Source organism: Melitaea cinxia, chromosome 22 (genome assembly GCF_905220565.1).
Source record: "Melitaea cinxia chromosome 22, ilMelCinx1.1, whole genome shotgun sequence".
Classification (NCBI taxonomy): domain Eukaryota; kingdom Metazoa; phylum Arthropoda; class Insecta; order Lepidoptera; family Nymphalidae; genus Melitaea; species Melitaea cinxia.
Genome location: NC_059415.1, coordinates 774,572 through 794,334, shown reverse-complemented (window position 1 = coordinate 794,334; position 19,763 = coordinate 774,572). Strand labels below are relative to the sequence as shown.

At 32.3% G+C, this 19,763-nt stretch overlaps 2 protein-coding genes and 1 non-coding gene across 3 annotated transcripts in view; 2 read left to right on the top strand and 1 right to left on the bottom strand.

Moving 5' to 3' along the window:
* The window catches only part of LOC123664772 (LHFPL tetraspan subfamily member 3 protein), a 46,639-nt gene extending 42,767 nt beyond the window's left edge, over positions 1-3,872 (top strand). The window contains exons 2-4 of the mRNA XM_045599251.1: positions 81-179; positions 695-841; positions 3,119-3,872. Of these exons, the coding sequence (XP_045455207.1) occupies positions 81-179; positions 695-841; positions 3,119-3,312 (440 nt within the window). The 3' untranslated portion in view covers positions 3,313-3,872. The remainder of the gene's footprint in view (positions 1-80; positions 180-694; positions 842-3,118) is intronic.
* Positions 3,873-4,136: 264 nt separating this feature from the next.
* Positions 4,137-19,763, bottom strand: part of LOC123664768 (electron transfer flavoprotein beta subunit lysine methyltransferase-like) — a 74,544-nt gene continuing 58,917 nt past the window's right edge. Inside the window, exons 3-5 of the mRNA XM_045599248.1 lie at positions 6,918-7,048; positions 5,016-5,203; positions 4,137-4,295 (exon numbers count right to left, since the gene is read on the bottom strand). Coding sequence (XP_045455204.1) covers positions 4,146-4,295; positions 5,016-5,203; positions 6,918-7,048 — 469 coding nt within the window. The 3' untranslated portion in view covers positions 4,137-4,145. The remainder of the gene's footprint in view (positions 4,296-5,015; positions 5,204-6,917; positions 7,049-19,763) is intronic.
* Positions 6,077-6,148, top strand: Trnaa-ugc. The gene has a single exon. It is a non-coding gene; the product is annotated as a tRNA-Ala (tRNA).

The following is a 19,763-nucleotide window of genomic DNA, read 5'->3' as shown; positions in this document are numbered from 1 at the left end:
GTGCTGTGAACGTTGCGCTAACGCGTCCCCAAAAAATATATTTATAATTTTTGGTAATAAGAAAATTATGATTGTTCCAGCTATTTGCATGATCGCGGGGGTGGCAGTCTACCCCGCGGGGTGGAGCGAGACCGCCGTGCAAGAGACTTGCGGACCCACTGCCGACCAGTATAATATTGGTAATTTATTATATTACATTGCTTTTAGGTTGTAATTAATATTAATATAACGCCATCTAGTAGTGAAATAAGGCGAAAGAAAATGATCTTCAACTGTTGATAATGTTCTCATATCATGTCTTTGGCTTGTTGGTGTGTTATATGCAATTAATAATGCAAAGGATGATATCAAACAGATCGCTTGCAGCCGCTGGATGCAAGCAGCGTTCAGCAGTGGACGTACATCGGTTGAAATAATAAATAAATATCTTATAACATACACACTATGGTAAGCAACTTAATGCTTGTGTTATAGGTAACAGCCGACTGATATGACTTTTTTTTTTTTTTGATACATATAGATAGAAATAAAATAATTTTTTATTAATAAATACAAATATTAGGTACATGAATAATGAAATGATGGTGTTGTGTTCAACTGTAAAGACAAATCATACTAAATTATATGTACTTACAATTTTGTATTTTCTTATACGCACAATGTTCTTATAAAAGTTCTTAAAAATGCTTCCCAGGTCGCTGTCACATCCGCTGGGCGTACCTACTGGCAGTTATAGGGTGTCTCGACGGCATCGTACTCGCTGCCCTTGCCTTTATCCTCGCGACACGACACGTCAAATTACAGCCTGATACCGCCTATCCCACATCCTCATTATACAAAGGTGAGCATTCATTATTATTATTATTATTTTTTGTTATGTTTGCATGTAACATCCCCGTAGCATAGACCTCTGGAGGTAAAAGAAAGGTCCTAATAATAAAGGTAAACATCAAGTTTTTACAAGAAGCGTTTTTAGTTAAGGCCATAGCATACGTAACGCGTTTTTTCCGGACAGTACGGGACGTGAAGTTTTGATAATATCGTTTCATGGAAAATATAAGCGAAAGAGCATACGTCACGGAAGTACGGACGGGAAGGGCGTGAAACACTTGGGGAGGAAAAAGTATCGTCGGTGACGGTGTTAAGGACGTCCCGTCCCACGCGTGTCCCGTCCGCTCCGAGAACTAAAGTAGGGAAGCGCTTACACCTACAGTTACTGAGTTTTTTCTTATACATGGTAAGCCATTACCGTAGCTAATATAGGTATAGAGGTCTGCAACACCAGAAGCATTGCAAACGCGTTGCTGACCCTATCCTCAATTCCCCCCAGGAGCTCTGATCACCTTACTCACCAACAGGACCACAATACTCCTTGAAAGCAATATTATTTAGCTGTGGTCTTCTGTAAGGTCGAGGTGCTACCCCAGTCGGGCTGCTCCATATTTTGAGCAGGAAATACCTGCTGTGCCCTACCTCATTGTCAGTTAAACGAGTTACTATCACTGTGCGTATGCATTAAGAATCCTCGTCAGTGCTTACTAATCACATGACGTGTAGTGGTGCGTGCACCGTGTGCAATATTTCTCTACGGTCTGGTTGTCTGTCCTTGTGGGTCTCCCCACCGTGCCTCGGAGAGAAATACATAAATAACACCCAGATTATTGGCGGGAATCGTATCCACAACAGCCACAATAGAAAGCAGGTTCACTGCGAAATACGCCAATGGGCTACCGGGCTACAGCACCTGCACAATATAATAATAATTAAAAAATTAAACTACGTTCATTTTCGTCTTCGTGAAGCGTGTCTCGAGATAATCAGGCTGGAAAACTGCTCTTAATATAATTATCAACTGTTATGTGATATTTTGTAATTCATAAATATGGATAATGTTTCTGTATTTCATATGTAATTAGTTCGTGCCATTTACCTACTTAGTAATATATCATAATTTAGTTCTGTGTTGCTTTGGTTGGTTTGGGGGAGATGTTATCTTTTACGTATGTACTTTAGATTTTTTTAAGTAAAACTTTTTTACGCACGATTGACTTGGGGAGTAAGCTGGTGCGTGGCGAGAGCGTTACGAAAAGTGTGATCGGGTGAGGTGAACGGAAGTTGAGAGGGAGATATAAGTTAGTGAAGATAGAAAAAGAGAGAGTTACGTTTCGTATGAGGCTGGGACTATCTGTTGGGGCAACTAAAAGAAGTCTTACTTCAGTCGTGTCTATATACTCGATTTTTTTATTGATATGATTTTTTTGTGGATATAATTAATGTATAAAAGACAAACATATACACAAGATACAAAGATTATGTATGAAAGATAATTAAATAGTTTTTCAAATTCATTTCACATTCAAACCACACAGGTGTTAAAGATAACAAAGCATTAAGATGCAAGGCAGTGCAATGTAAGTAATAGCATAGGAATTGTGTCAAGAGCGACGTCTACTGACTTGCATTTACCATTTGTGACAAAATATATCGTAATTTAAACTTTATCTCACATATAATAAAGACTATGACAGGGAAACGTGATATTCTAAGAAGTCTCACAGTATTTGGTGTCGAATACCACAAAGTATCGCCTTACGTTAAGATGTTTTTTGTGATTCTTTGGTTTATCCATGAGAATATATTACGAGGTGATTTTTTGTTTTGTAAAGATATATTATATACATGTTTGTAAGACACTATTATTCATTAGTTCAAAGTCTTAATTTGTCTTTAATGGAAATGTATTCTTTGATATTTGTAATTGTTTGTAGTAGATGGCGTTGTAAGGATATACCGGTAGATTGTATAAAAGTTACAAAAATCGATTTAGATGTATTTAAAATAAAAAGTAAATGCATATTTAAAATATTTGTATTCATACGACGTATGTTAATGTATGTAACTATTTATAATTTCAGTTCATCTCATTTTATCTGTCATCAATTACGTTTAGGAATTTAAAAATTACCGAGATAAATACATAAGGAATAGTTATGTGTAGAAGCTACATAATTTAAATTTTATAGTTTCAAACATCTTTAATACTTTTTAATTATCAAAATAAGCTATCCAATTTCGCCACAGCTAAAACTATAATTAATATTTTATTTTCTGTTTCCAGGTGAAGTAAACAACGCATACGTCACGGATGCAACATCCGTGTCCGGGTCTAGGAAATCGCTCGCCCTTCAGCCCGTCTTACTGATGCACCCTCACACGCCACTCGACATGGACACCTATTCGCACTACTCCGGAAGAACAGCGCGTTCCAAGCATGGCATTTATGCTAACACTATGCATAATTACCAACTTTAACTACGTAGTTCTTACGAATTTCGCTAGATAGCGTCAACTTTAATTACCTAGATTACCATCTTTGACCACCTAGTTCTTATAAATTACGCTAGATGGCACTAATCCAGATTTATCAAAATCGCACCTCAATTGTTTTCGTAATTTGTCTAGAGATCGCTCTTTGTCATTAGTTTTTCGATAGATGGCGTTAGCATCGAATAATCCGTGGTAACTATAATAATTTTTCCTTTGTATGTATCTTGCCAACAGATGGCGTCAATTGTTGTGAATTGTAAACTTTTGTATCGAGCTCAATAACTATCAAAAGATTAAATTAAATTAGGTATTACCGTAAAACGATAATTCAATATATAAGACATTAATTTGTTCTAGTACCTTATAATAAATAATATTTAAATTGTATTATAGTATATGTAATGTAAATAGATATACTTTTTGTATTAGTTTGGAGTACTTAGTATTTAATATAGGATAAAGCAACCAATGTACAACGATGTTACTTGTGCCTTGAATTTATTGAATTTTGATAAAAATGTTTAATAAAGTATAGTTTATCGTAACAGATTCGGTTTCATTTTCCTTCTCATTTATTTCGCTTAAATTGTACATACTTAATTTTCCATAAATTTTCCTCATATTCTAAAAAAAGTTTTAAAAAAGTTTCCATTAAGGAAGTAAACATTTACTATAAACCTGAATAAAATAATATACTTATTTACCCAATTTCTGTATGTTTAACACACAGAATGCTTATGCCAGTTTCTAAAACACACTTTTTAATACATATATTATAAAATTAATGGCTGAAAAAAAAATTAAACACATTCACACTGTCAAGTTTTATTTAATCTCCAAACTGAAGTTTCCGTGTATCCGTGATTCTCTTCACGAGCCTCTTTAGGTAACACATAATTTGCTAGTAAAGTCATCTGGCTTCGTCTGCTTTCTGTTAGACCATGGCGTCCAGGGTCGCCTATGAGTATCTAAAATAATATTTTTTAATAGTGAGAATATAATATGATGGAATATTTTAACAAGCATTTGGAATTTTTGTCATATTGAGACTTGGCATAAAAATAGAGACTGCTGAGACGTCATTATACCTACCTACGTCTGCGTACGATTTACGCACAGAACGATGGCTCCCAAGTATACTGAGTCAACTCTACTTCTAATAACTTTATTTTTTTGTTACATAGGTAGATAGGAAATGAACTAAATGTTATTAATATCTTAAAAAAATGAAATAGTCAAAAGTTGTTAGTTGACTCAGTATACTTAGGAGCCATCGAGAAATAGTAATAATACCCTATTACAGAAATAGTAAAAATACCCCAAACGGGTACTCTTTCTGTGGATTTACGTCACCTAAATTAAAATTATCGAAGTCTAATAGAAACTTCAAAATCTTGTTAAAGCTATTAAATTAAGTTTTCTTTTAATGACATTACCTACCTAAATAGAAAACCGACGTAAATTAAAGAATAAATTTAGAATTAAAGTGAAATATTTTTATAAAAACTGTTTAATTAATATAGGCAAAAAAAAACATGTAACGTCAACAAATTTAACGATGGGACGAAACATATTTTGAGTGAAAATCCAAGAAACAATTTAGTTACAAATAAAAAAAAGCTTTTAAAGACATATTTAATTAGAATTTTTTATTATTATTTTTCACTTAAAAATATTTACACTCTTACCAATTTGTCCTGTTTAGCTAACGTAGTCAACCATGTGAACAATAATTTTCCGAACTCCTCGTCGTAGAACATGTCTCCGATAAGAATCACATCAAAACCGCTACAGCCGGTTCCAATAAAATTGTTTGTATCTGTTTCAATTTTATTTTCGTTCATTTCTGCGTTTATTTTCGAAGCTATTACTGCGTCTATAAATAAAATGTAATAAAACATAAAAACATTTCATAAAAAGCTTTGTTTACTTGTCATTGATAAATTATGGTAATTAATAAATCGGTTTTGAATTAATTTACATTGTAAGAAAACTGTATAACCTAAAAGTGTTACCAGCAAAGACAGAAATCGTTTAAAACGTCAAATTTAATCTTTTAGACTTATAGTACTTTTAGCTTTTGATAATAATTCTATGAGAAGTAGTGTATATAAATATGTATTATCAATTAAAGCAGAAATAAACAAACAGCAGTTGATGTAGTGTGAGGCGTATTAAAATTTACAGCTCAATGAATGTTCTATTAAATTTTTTAAGTTTTCATTTTCAATCCTCATGGCCCACTTAATGCTTTTTATATTATTTTAAAATGAAGTTTCTGTATATTTTCTGCATCTTAATTTACCTTAATAAGGCGTATGATAAACATAAATTGCGCTTTATAGTGAAAAATCTTAATTGCACTTAGTATTGAGGCTATGGCCGTTATTCTTAGGCATGTGTTCTACTTATCATTACATAGTATAAAACAAAGTCGGTTCTCGCTGTGTGTATGCTTAGATCTTTAAAACTACGCAACAGATTTTGATACGGTTTTCTTCAGTAAATAGAGTGATTCTAGAGGGAGGTTGATAGTTTTAGAGGTTTCTAATTTGATATCGTAAATAAACACATTTGTTTGCACTTACATTGTAAATATTTATTTTATATTTAGTATCAGCACTGCACCCGTGGGAAGTCGGGGCGGGTTGCTAGTTTTACATAAGATGTCTTGGTATACAATTAAGTTCATTGATATTTTTAATATTTTGCATTATAGGTAGTGTAATTTCGATCTCTACAGCCATCAGGGGATGTAGCTCAGTGGTAGAGCGTTCGCTTTGCATGTGAAAGGCCCCGGGTTCGATCCCCGGCATCTCCAAGTTTTTGATTTTTCTTTTTTAAACGTTTTTAAATATATTTTTATTTTAATAAAACTTAAACTAAATAAAATTATAGTTACGTATCCTTTTTAATTGTTTGAATTTAGCAAAATATTTATAGTTAGGAAATCTATTTACATTTGTGTAACGTTGTCTAAACTATGAATAGCGAAAAAAGGAAATTAAATACGGATAAAAATTAAAAAAATCATGTAACCAAAACCAATTTAAGTAAATTTCAGACAGGAAGTTGTTTCAAATACAATGTTTTATTTTTACAAATCAAAAAAAAAACCGTATTTGACAGTAATATTATTTAGCGTTTGTGAGTGTGATTTTGTGTGTGTGATCGATCTTCTGTAAGGTTCACGTACCTATTTCCCCAGTAATACGCTCCTATTCTTAAGTAAGAAAGTTCCTTCTGTGCCCTACCTCAAGCAGTAGATTATTTACCTACTTTTAAAAAGTGCCGTACATCAGTTGTTTATTTACCTTTGTAAATAAGCAACTGATGTACGGCACAGCAGGATTTAAAATCTGGATCAGCCCGAATGAAGTACCTCGACCTTACATCAGATATCAGCTAAATAAAGCAGTAGCTTTCAAGCAGTGTTGTGTTGGTGAGTAAGGTGACTAGAGCTCCTGGGGGGGATTGGGGGTAGGGTCAGTAATGCGTTTGCTTCTAGTCTTGCAGACGTCCTTAAGTATGTCTATGATTGTGCCGTACGCGTGTTTGCCAACCTAGTTGTATAGAAAAAAAAAGCTTACAAGGATCGATGTCGTTGGCTACAGCCAGCTTTGCTCTCACAGAGGAGGCTGCGATGGTGCCCGCTCCACAACCGCAGCCCACGTCCAAGACACGACGCCCGGACACTATGGCTGGGTTGTCCATTATGTACCTATAGTTACAAAATAAATAATATTAATGTAACTAAATTTATCGTTATGTAATATGCAGTAGAGCAGTCACTTGTCTATTTATTATCGCTTACGTTTAGATAGCCTTGTCTAGTCGAGATTATGTATTGTTCGAAAAAAAAAAAAAAAAGAACGTGAACTTCTGATTTATTATTTTTTTTTTTTTAATAAATATCGTTTGTGTTACCATTATTACTGATTTCATTTAATAATAAACACGACATTATATTTATTCGGTAGTTGACTAAAGAATAACATTTTAATAATTTTAAATTTTAGTACAAAATTATTCAAGACAATAAAATCTATTTTGGTATCGTTCTTGGAAAATCGTTAGATAATTATTGTTACCCAAGTGTGTGTGCATGGCGATAATATTTGTGGACGAAAATGAACCAAATATCGATAATATTAAGATACAAACTCTGCTATATCACTTTTCTAAGATATGGCACTATAATAGCTTGCAATCAGTGTAGTTCAGCGAAAAAATGTTACTTTAAAAAATTTCTCCCCATATTACCTATATAACGTTATCTAAGAAATATGTGATACGTACATGAAATACTTTACATAATTCTCAGTAAACTTATTTTTAAAATGACATTATAATGAGTGTCGTATAGTTAAAATAGTTTTTAAGTGTCTCGTTATTATAAAAACGTATTCGGACATGTTACAGCGGTAGCCAATAAACTTGATCTTACGCATAAGTTGTTGATAGGCATTATCAGAAGGAGGTAAAACATGTGTTTAGGGCCTGTTTTGCTTGGACTAATTGTATATACCTAGTCACAACTTTTCTGGGTGGTTTCACATTGTTCCTACCTATATTATATCTATATTAGGTTTTTAAAAATATGAGTCATAAGTAACATTATAAAATAATGGTTTATATTGTAAAATTAAAAAAGTAATTAAATTGTTTTACAAAAGTTCATATACCTATTTATTATTTACTAACTCCTTTTTTGAGTACAATTATTTAGACCAAATCTCATACAAATATGTACAAAAACAATATAACAATGAGTTACACCATATTAAACGGACAGTAGTAATACTATATCAATACGATAAAGGTTCCAGCGCGTTTCGTTTCGCGTGGAGATCTTGACGTGGCGGTAAGTGTTACCGCGAGAGCTGATTTTTAACTGACTTCCAAAAAAGTAGAACGTTCTCGATTCGACTGTATTTTTTCTAATGTATGGTGGGTGGACCGATTTCGACAATTTTTTTTAAATCGAAAGGTGGTGTGTGTCATTTGGTCCCACTTAAATTTATTTGACCTACGTTGTATTATACCGCGTAACTTTTTACTGAGTGTACCGATTTTGATGATTTTCAATTTAACCGAAAGCTGATGTTTATCATGGGCTCACGTTTGAATTTCATCGAGATCTGATAACTAAGTACTTTTTGAGTAATCTTTGATAACGCGTATTTATTTGACTATTTTTTCGTCGACCTACGTTGTATTACCTTGTCGATGTAATTGAAGTCGTTTTTTTTTCATTTGCGAGCAAATACATATTACATACAATTATAAGAGACCAGTATACTATACATGGGTACTTAAATTTATATGCGCAATTACTGTAATTTAATTTATTTTTTTAATTATTAATTTAAATAATGATAACATAATAATAATTTCTATAATAATAAAAAATGCATTGAATAAGTCCTCCCGTGCACACGGTTGCTGTAATGTATCTGTAACGTCAGGCATCTAAAAAAATGTTCATCTACCGATTAAAATTTTTTCGGCGTATAATTATTTTTTTTTTTCTTCTTATGTATGACTGTCAAGAACTATTAGCCGTGAACTATAGTCATGGTGACAGTTTAACTCACAACCAAACGATCTGTGACGGACGAACAGACCGAAGTATTAATACAAATATGTTCTTAGTCAATTAAAGCCTAAAAATAGTTACTAAAATTTATTAAACATTATTTAAATTTTAAATATCCTTAATTTTAGAAAACTATATTACAATAAATTAAATTGGTAATAAATCTATATAAATAAAAATTATTTATTTATTTTATTTATTTACAGAAAAAAAGATACAGTTTATGTGATAAACAGTGCAGCAAAAACAATGAATAGTTTAACAGTGCACTGTGTTTCTAAAGTAATAATATAAAGTTCATACGATATTATATACTAACATAAAAATATAATATAAAGCTATACAAATAATAGATTATACATGTGAATATAATTGGAATGAAAAAAAAATTAACATTATGTGGTGAAAGAATAATATTAATCATAATAAAAATAATAAATGCGGCCATGTCAATCTTTCTCTATATGTTGGTATAATGAATGTTGCTAAGCGCATAACTCTAGATGGCTCGACCAATTTGGTTAATTTATTTTTTGTATGTACCTAAAGGCCCATGGAAGTTTTTAATACAAAAAAAAAATATTATTAACTTTTGACAGAACGAAATCTGTCCGGGCAGCTAGCTATAATATAAATAAAAAAATTGAACACACGAATTTAACAATAAATTCAGATCTTTTACACATCAATTCTTTAAAAATTAAATCGCGTATATTTTTAACGGTTATTCAAAAGCGAATAGATAACCATGTTGTGAAACTATTGCATGCTCGTGTCATCATTTCCGATCTTCCAACGGGTCGCATGACACGTGGAGTTTGTAATGTGTATATATTTGTGTAACATTGTAAACAGAGCTGGCGATAATTCCGCATTTCGTTTGATCTTTATTACTTGACTAGCATCCTGCACCGGCTTCGCACGGGTACTTAACGAAAATTTAAAAAAAAAAACCCAATTTTTTTTAAAAATATAACATAGCCTATGTCACCCGTAGTGTAGCTTCCCAACAGTGAAAGAATTTTTCAAATCGAGTTTCGGAGCCTATTCAATGCAAACAAACAATCAAATATTTCCTCTTTATAATATTAGTATAGACAACTAGTATTTTGATAAAATGTGGAAGTCATTAGTTAAGCTTTACAATACGAGACGTAAAAATAAATATATAAATTTTTACAATAATTACGTATATTAATGGAGTTTTTAATATTAGATATTTCAATTCGTCATTTTACAAAATTACAAATTAAAATTTCAATTATTTTTAAGAAACAAGCTACCACCGTTCGGAATATAAATTCTGCAAAGAAGAATCGGCAAGAAACTTCGTAAAATGTTTTAATGAAAAAAAAATTGGTAACATCGTGCATAAAATAGATATTAAATTACTCATCTACTGTCGTTTAGTATTACTTTATGTTTATTGCGTTATTTTGGGAAAAAATATACATAGTTTAGGTTAAACCAAATGTTTTGTAAACAATAATATATGTAAATTAAATAAGTATAATTATATATATGGATATTATTTTTTAATTTATATGTAATTTAAATATTTTTATATGTAATTTAATTTATTCATCATTATCATCATTACAGCCCATACAGTCCACTGCTGGACATAGGCCTCCACAAGTTGACGCCAAAAATAACGTGAACTCATGTGTTTTGCCCATAGTCACCACGCTGGGCAGGCGGGTTGGTTACCGCAGTACTGGCTTTGTCGCACCGAAGACGCTGCTGCCCGTCTTCGGCCTGTGTATTTCAAAGCCAGCAGTTGGATGGTTATCCCGCCACCGGTCGGCTTCTTAAGTTCCAAGGTGGTTGTGGAACCTTGTTATCCCTTAGTCGCCTCTTACGACACCCACGGCAAGAGAGGGGGTGGCTAAATTCTTTAGTGCCGTAGCCACACAGCACATTAATTTATTCATCTTTACAAAACTTAACAACATTTAATATTGTGAAAGACGACGTGTTCTTATTTTTTCACACAAAACGTTGATGAAAAAATGATTGTCATTAAATTTTGTATTTACCATTTTGAACAGAATAGCTACATAGTAACAACTATAAAATAAAAACTAACTAAAATTCTGATATAGATAAAAAAAAATAGTATTTAAAATTTATTAAATAGAACAAAAAATAATAATACAAAAAAAAATTATAATCGATTACAACTTAAAAAAAAAAGTATTTGAGCTTGCGTAAATAATTAAATTTAAAAACTTTTATAAAAACGCAAAAAAGTATTTAAATGATACAATCTTTAAATTTATTACAACTTAAGTGATATAATTTGTGATTTTTACTCTTTAATACTTTCTAAAAAATACGAATGTTTACGTATATTTTCAAAACACGTCTGTAATACAGTACTGAAATAAATAATTCCGTTGCTCCAGCGTGAGTCACGTACCCCGGGGGTTGATTCTCGGAAACATCCCTCTACCCTTACTCGACACAAACAAGTATCAGACTTTCGTGGAATTCGCTATTTTACGGCTGACGTCATTTTCATCTCAACGCTTAGGTTATTAAACTGTGGTCTAGCCGACCTAGGAATAAGGTGATTTAGGTTTATATTCTGTGAAGTATGTGAAAGTTAATTATTTAGATTTTCTCTGTTATTTGTTGAGTATGTTACCTCAGAAAATTTTACTCGGTGTACCGATTTCGATGGTTTTTTTTTTTAATTGAAAGGTGGTGCGTGTCATGTGCTACCATTTAAATTTAATCCATATCTCACTAGTATATTTTAGATATCTCTAAGAATGAATGTTTACTATATTATGTTTACTATTTTACTATTTTTTCGTATATCTGTTGTAATATTGGTCGATCTAAATAATCGCATTTTCTTCGTTTGCAAGCAAACACAATTATATTTCCTTTTAATGTTCTGCAGCTTTCAGTAATACGTAATTTATGAAAATGTTTATCTATTAAGATTTCATAGCTTAACGCAGACGGACGAAACTACAATAATATTTAATTCATAGTAAACAATTTAAACTTCTACAATTATAAATTACTTATTCAAGACAATTGTATAAAATAAAATACAGATCCCAAACAGTGTTGTGTACCTGTGGTGAGACAGTCAAGATTCGAGAAGTTTGTATTGCGAAAGTTTTCATATGCAAAACCATAGAAACAAAAACAAATTAACCGACTGCGGTGTCTTAAAAAGCACGCTGATGTTCAGCGAAGAGTGCACAGATCAACTAAAAGGCTGTAAAAATTCACGCTATGTTAGACATATTATATGAGTAGAGATTAAACGCATGTTGAAACATGCTGGTTGTTCATTGCATGATTTACATCATCATCATCTTCCTGCCCTTATCCCACTTATGTAGGGTCGGCACAACATGTTTTTCTCTTCCATTCCTCTCTATTATTCGTCACTTCAGTGCTTACTCCTTTTTTTCTCATATCCTCACTCACACAATCCATCCATCGCTTTTTCGGTCTGCCGATCGCTCTTCGTCCTTCGACATTCATCCCTAACATTCTTTTACCGACATAGCGGTCATCCCTCCTCATTACATGCCCATACCACGCTAACCTATTGCTCCTTATTTTCTCTGTCACAGGTGCTACTGTCAAACTTCCCCTTATATACTCATTTCTAATCCGATCTTTCCTCGTTACTCCACACATCCATCTTAGCATTCTCATCTCGGCTGCGTGCACTCTTCTTTCATCCGTCACTTTTGTTGCCCAACATTCTGATCCATACATTACGACAGGTCTTATGATCGTTTTATAGATTTTCCCCTTAAGTTTAAGGGGCATTCGTGGATCACAAGCTGTTCCAGAGACCTGTCGCCATTTCATCCATCCCGCATTTATTCTATTTTTCACGTCACGGTCTATGTTGCCGTCATTTTGTATTAATGACCCAAGGTAGCGGAAGTCGGAGCAGACTGGTAGGGATACACCATCCAAAGCAATATGGGAAAAACCGGACGAACCGCTGAAATCGCAGAACAAGTGCTCGGTTTTAGACCTACTTATCCTCAATCCGGCGCCCTCCAGTCTTTCCTGCCATTTTCCCAGTCTGCTCTGTACCTCAAGGACATTATCTCCGACAAGAACAACGTCGTCAGCAAACAGCATACACCAGGGTGCTTCCTCCTGTATGTCTGATGTTAGAACATCCATTACCAGGAGGAAGAGATACGGGCTTAAAGCCGACCCCTGGTGCAAACCTACAGCCACACTGAACTTGTCAGTTACCCCGGCTTCGGACCGGACGTGGGTGCTAGCTCTATCATACATCGCCTGAACAAGTCGTACATACTTCTCTGGCACTCCTTTCCTTTTCATAGCCCACCACAGAACCTTACGGGGGACCCTATCGTATGCCTTTTCCAGATCCACGAACACCATATGCAAGTCTTTTTGTGCGAGTCGATATTTTTCGCAGAGTTGGCGGATTGCATGATTTACATAATTCTAGCATATTGTGGTGAGACCATGGTGCGACCGGTATGAGCGTCGATAACGAGGTCGAGAGGTCGTGAGGTTGAGGTCAAGGACGAGGGTGGGCCTTTGTATTAGTAAAGCATGTTCTAAGTATACAATTTAAATCAGAATTTTCGTAATTTTATTAGTAATCAAATTGAAAAAATCCGTAAAAAAAAAAAAAAAATAATACGCAATAATAATAAAAAAGTAATATAAAATAAAAAATATTTTATAAAAAAAGTATTAAATTTAATACGAACAAGAGTGACTCATCTTACAGTTCTCAAACTCAAATAATCCTCGATGACTCAGACCTTCCGTCTCTTTCTAACCTCGATTAATTTACACGGATGATTCTTTATATTGCTATCTCGCTCTCACCTAAGTGTTTCCTTCCTTTCCTTAGGCTCGGAATGCATTACTCTTCTTTCACCTGAGGATTTTGTCCGTATCTATAGTATGACCATCCTTTTTAAATATAATAGTTCAAATACTAATAATCAAAGATTAATAGATCAAAGTGGGAATCGAACCCACAATAGCAAGCGCTTAGGCGACTTTATGTACCACTTTATGAGAAGGCTTTTTATTATATGATTATTAAGGATTAATATAGTTAATTTATATTTAAATAATGTTTTACAGATAATATGTACCCCAATCCTTAAAGAAACCAAGTGAACTAATAAAAATAGTCAAATGTTGATGTTAAAAGTATTACTCTAAAATATATAGCATATGATGCTGCACACAGCCATCTTATTATCAATATCAAACGAACAAACAACAGAAGTTAAGTTAAGTAAACATGAGTATTTATTAATTTAGTAGCACATAATTTAGATAATACTATTGAATACTAATTATAAGATATATACGAAATAACAAACAGTTCTCGTAGGTGATATTTAGTTGTTTACAGGAAAGCCAAAATAACCCCAGCAACAAACTGATAACTAAATTACACATAACTTACAATAATATTAACTTGTTAAAACGGAAATCTGCACAACGTAAAACCCGACGCCTTGATAACCTAGAGGATAAAGTTTATATACAATTATTACAACTGATATGAATATAATTAATTATTAAATATTATATAATTTAGGAATTATTTAATAGTAATAATATGTATGTTTTAAAACTATTTTAAACGTGTGACGAACTACATATTCATGACAAATATATAAGACATACGTTAGTGTTGCTCACTGAAAGCTTGTCAATTTTCCTTTATTTCTAAAACTGTGTTTACGCCAAGAACAACCTTACACAAATAACTAATAATAAATAAGTCTCTCAACTGTTCTTGAGCCTTACATTTAAATATTTTGTGTTGTTTCTTTACAACTGTCAATATTATTGTTAATAAAACAATTAATTTGTGAGCTATTAAACACGAAGCAATTAGGATTATTTTAAATATTCTTCTTACAATTTTTTTAATAGCTTAAGTTCAATGTTTGTATGGAAATGATTCACGAATTTACGCAAATGAAAATAAGCAGTCGAGGTCATCATAACGTTCGACTTTCTCTGGTGCTAATATCGAAGATTTCCTTTTTATTTAAATAAATAATGAAGCTGTCTGGTCTGCACGACTCTATTAAGATCATATTAACTATACTAATGACCAGTTAGGTGTTGCTAAATATATTAATGTTTACAGTTTATGTTTGTAGTTTGTTTACTCATATGTGAATGGAGTTGTTAATCAAAAAGCCACAAATAAATTCGTAATACTTTTTGTGTTATTTTGTTAAAGATAAAAAATAAAATATGACACATATTCAAGCATGCTTCAGTATAGGTCAAACTAACACGTTGATACTATATATTATTATAAATATTATCAATTATATATACAGTTATTTACAGTTGGGTATTTTACTTTTTTTTTGTGTGAGTATTTATAAGTAGTTTGCAAAAATTTTAAGCTAAAAATATTTTATTATAGACGCAAAAAACTTATTAGTAAACAGTAATTTCTAAAAAATTCTAATCTACAAAATTTTGGTAACACTTGTTTTAAGTTTTTGATAATGCATTATTTGAGCGAATTTTCCTAAACACAAAATTAATGTTCAAAACAATAAATATTATGCCGAGATGACTCACATGGTGGATGAGGTATGCATTAACAAAAATTCACATTCTACTAATCATATCACAATGGTAGATCATTGGTCAGCAATCGTTAAAATGATAGTTTAGGGCTTGAATATTAATCTAGTTGTATTATACTAGCATCATCTTGGCAACATTATAATAAGTAATTTAATATAAAATAATATACATTTCTATAATAAACTTGCATTATAACACACTAATAGGCCACGAAACCCAATTAAAAGCGGAATAGCGCTTTTGCTAAATCGGTGATGAGGAAAACATTACAAAAAATACATCTATCAATCTACACTGCAGCGTAGTTGATAGAACTACGATGTTTCTAGATATCCTACATAAGGACTCTACTCCTGTACGAGTCTTTACTCCTCCAAATATCTTTATGTTTGCCCAATAGTATAATATATTTGGCGACAAAGAAGGATTGTAATTGTGTGTGTGTTTAGTTTAATCCAGTTCCTGTAATATTTTTTTGTGAATAAATAAGTGATAATAGGAATAATTTCTAGAAAAAATTATAAAAATAAGTAAAAACTTCTCACAAATTTTTACGTGATCTTTTCATGCCATACAAATTTTCATACAGTATTTTTGTTATGAAAATTATCAAACAGTATCAATACAAAAACAAGTCGGGAGTAAAGTCTAATCTGTTTAAATTTTGTACTGTTTACATATGAATAATGATTGCTCTTAGACAACACATGGTCAGCTAACAACTAACAAAATAATATTGCAAAAAAACGCAACCTTACTATAAATAAAACCGTAAAACCCGCTGCAGTATGAGTCATACTTCGAATCGAAACCTTAGTCTTGTTCATATAGCGATAAGGTCCAATTTAGAACTTAATTTTTATGAGTACTAGCGTATATGAACTGTAACGACCAAAAGTCTTATGTTAATATTAAGTGTTAAAATGAACTATAAAACTACTACAAATAAAGTCTATTTTGGTATTAGCTTTTAGAATACAAGCGTATTTGAGTGGTCATACCAAAAAGTTTTATGTAAAGGTATTAAGTATCCAAACTAAACTGTAACTTAATAAGGTTGCTTATTAAATGAAAATTTTGACTGGATGTAACATTTTGATCTAATTGCATTTTTTCATTGATAAAAATTATTGCAAGCTGAGTTGAGTGTAAACTGTAATCTTGGGTTTTTAAATTTTGATTTTTTTTGTTATTGGCTACCGGAAACGGAATTCGTTCCAATACGTTTGGCGTTTGTTAAATGACAGTTATTTTGTTAGTCGTTTGTAGTTACGTAATTACATTTAAATAATTCCGGGCAAATCTCACTAAATCTTAACTAAGGGGAGGAGGGGTCTAACCCCTAACTTAACGTGCTAACCGAGGCCCGGTAGGAAGAGTCCACTAGCGGCCGAACCCAATATTCAATCTATCTCGGGTTATGTCCTACTAGAGACAGAAATATCTATCTATCATTCATTTTACTGACCCAATAAACTTGTCGACGATAGGCAATCTTATCCTTCAAAGCTGCCTATCGACGAGAGGGAGGATAGCTTACTAGAGATAACAGTTCGTATGAAAATGACAGTGTAAGCGTCCCAATAATAATAGAGTTCTATCTGTCAGTAACGTTGGTTATCTTTAGTAACAACAATATCCGATCTATAGTTTTCGGGGGATAACTAAGATTTATTAATTGAAAAAGTATTTTCTTTGTTTATAATAAAATTAATTTCGAGTGAAAAATAATGGCAGACTCAAGTTCAAGTAGCAGTTCAAGTGATATTGCTCTTTTGTAAAAATTAATTGAATAAAAATAATGTTTCTTGTGAAATAATACTTACTTTACTCATCTTGTGAATAAAACAAACAATTTGGTGAATGATTGTACCTATAATTTGCAATGATTTGTATAATTTGAATTTTGATTTGTAAAAAAATTATACAAATTCAAACGAAACAACGATTCAATAAAGCGTAATGGCGTCGTAGCGTCTTTTCGTGTCGTGTTAAAACGTTCCGTTACTAGATTTACCATGGATTCCATATTAAAATAATATCATTTATTATAAATTAAAAAGTCTGTGTAAAAATTAATTTGTCCATATTTTTATAAAACAAGATTACTTTAATATGAATAAAATTTGTATGACAAATTTAAATACTACAAAACATCTGTGTAACATAACTGAGGCCGTCTGTGACGCTGCGTATACTGGAATGTAAGGAAGAGCTCAGGTAGCCGGTCTATCTACAGCTAACTGGAGATAGTAGTCCCCTATCCGAATTATTGGGACAACTACAAAGGATAGATAGTTAGTTATTAGCAGTCGATGATAACTACCTATCTCTATCTTTAGATTGAATATTGGGTTCGGCCGTAGGACTGTCACCCAAACCGAAAAGAAATGTTTTCACAAATACAAATATCCATCGATCCACAAACCGCCGGTATTACTGAAACAGAGCGGTTGCTAAATACCTATAATCTATACAAATAAATAAAATTGGAGTGTCTGTTTGTAATATAACCGCTTTTAAATACATTCATATGTATATTTTATCATTTTTGTCTCTGTCTTTCTGTCTGTTTGTTCCGGCTAATCTCTGAAAGGGCTGGACCGATTTTGACGGGACTTTCACTGGCAGATAGCTGATGTAATAAGGAGTAACTTAGGCTGCTTTTATTTCAGATTTTTTAAATTTATTTTAAAACTGCGAACTGAACAAAAATTATTTTGTTAAATTGCACGCGGACGAAGTCGCGCACAGCTATTAAGAATATAATGTAACGGCCGAACCCAATATTCAATCTATCTCTGGTTATGTCCTACTAGAGACAGAAATATCTATCTATCATTCATTTTACTGACCCAATAAACTTGTCGACGATAGGCAATCTTATCCTTCAAAGCTGTCTATCGACGAGAGGGAGGATAACTTACCAGAGATAACAGTTCGTATGAAAATGACAGTGTAAGCGTCCCAATAATAATAGAGTTCTATCTGTCAGTAACGTTGGTTATCTTTAGTAACAACAATATCCGATCTATAGTTTTCGGGGGATAACTAAGATTTATTAATTGAAAAAGTATTTTCATTGTTTAAAATAAAATTAATTTCGAGTGAAAAATAATGGCAGACTCAAGTTCAAGTAGCAGTTCAAGTGATATTGCTCTTTTGCAACAATTAATTGAATAAAAATAATATGTTTCTTGTGAAATAATACTTACTTTACTCATCTTGTGAATAAAACAAACAATTTGGTGAATGATTGTACCTATAATTTGCAATGATTTGTATAATTTGAATTTTGATTTGTAAAAAAATTATACAAATTCAAACGAAACAACGATTCAATAAAGCGTAATGGCGTCGTAGCGTCTTTTCGTGTCGTGTTAAAACGTTCCGTTACTAGATTTACCATGCATTCCATATTAAAATAATATCATTTATTATAAATTAAAAAGTCTGTGTAAAAATTAATTTGTCCATATTTTTATAAAACAAGATTACTTTAATATGAATAAAATTTGTATGACAAATTTAAATACTACAAAACATCTGTGTAACATAACTGAGGCCGTCTGTGACGCTGCGTATACTGGAATGTAAGGAAGAGCTCAGGTAGCCGGTCTATCTACAGCTAACTGGAGATAGTAGTCCCCTATGCGAATTATTGGGACAACTACAAAGGATAGATAGCTAGTTATTAGCAGTCGATGATAACTACCTATCTCTATCTTTAGATTGAATATTGGGTTCGGCCGTAAGTAATTATAAAATATACTTGGTTACGGGGCATTCCACGCGATGCGGATAACTAAAAAATGTCGATATTTTCGATTTTAGTATAATAATTTTCGAATATTTTATACTCGTACCTACCTGGCCTTAATCCATATATTGTGTAATATTCAATAATCAGTAAACACTTACAGTTCCTGCTGATTACTCGACACTTTAATGACTAATATCTCGTTAATTCAACAATATAGTATAACAATATTACACATATAAAATGAGGCCATATATAGGTATAACATATTCGGACATTACTAAAATCGACATTTTTTTAGGTGTCCGCTTCGCGTGGAACGCTCCATACATACGCTATGTATTAAAATATTGAATGTACAAAGAAGGCTGGTGATAAAATAAACTATTTATTTATAACTAGCTGTGCCACGCGGTTACACACGCGTTAATTTGAAAATAAAAATAGCCAGCCCTCCTCGATAAATGG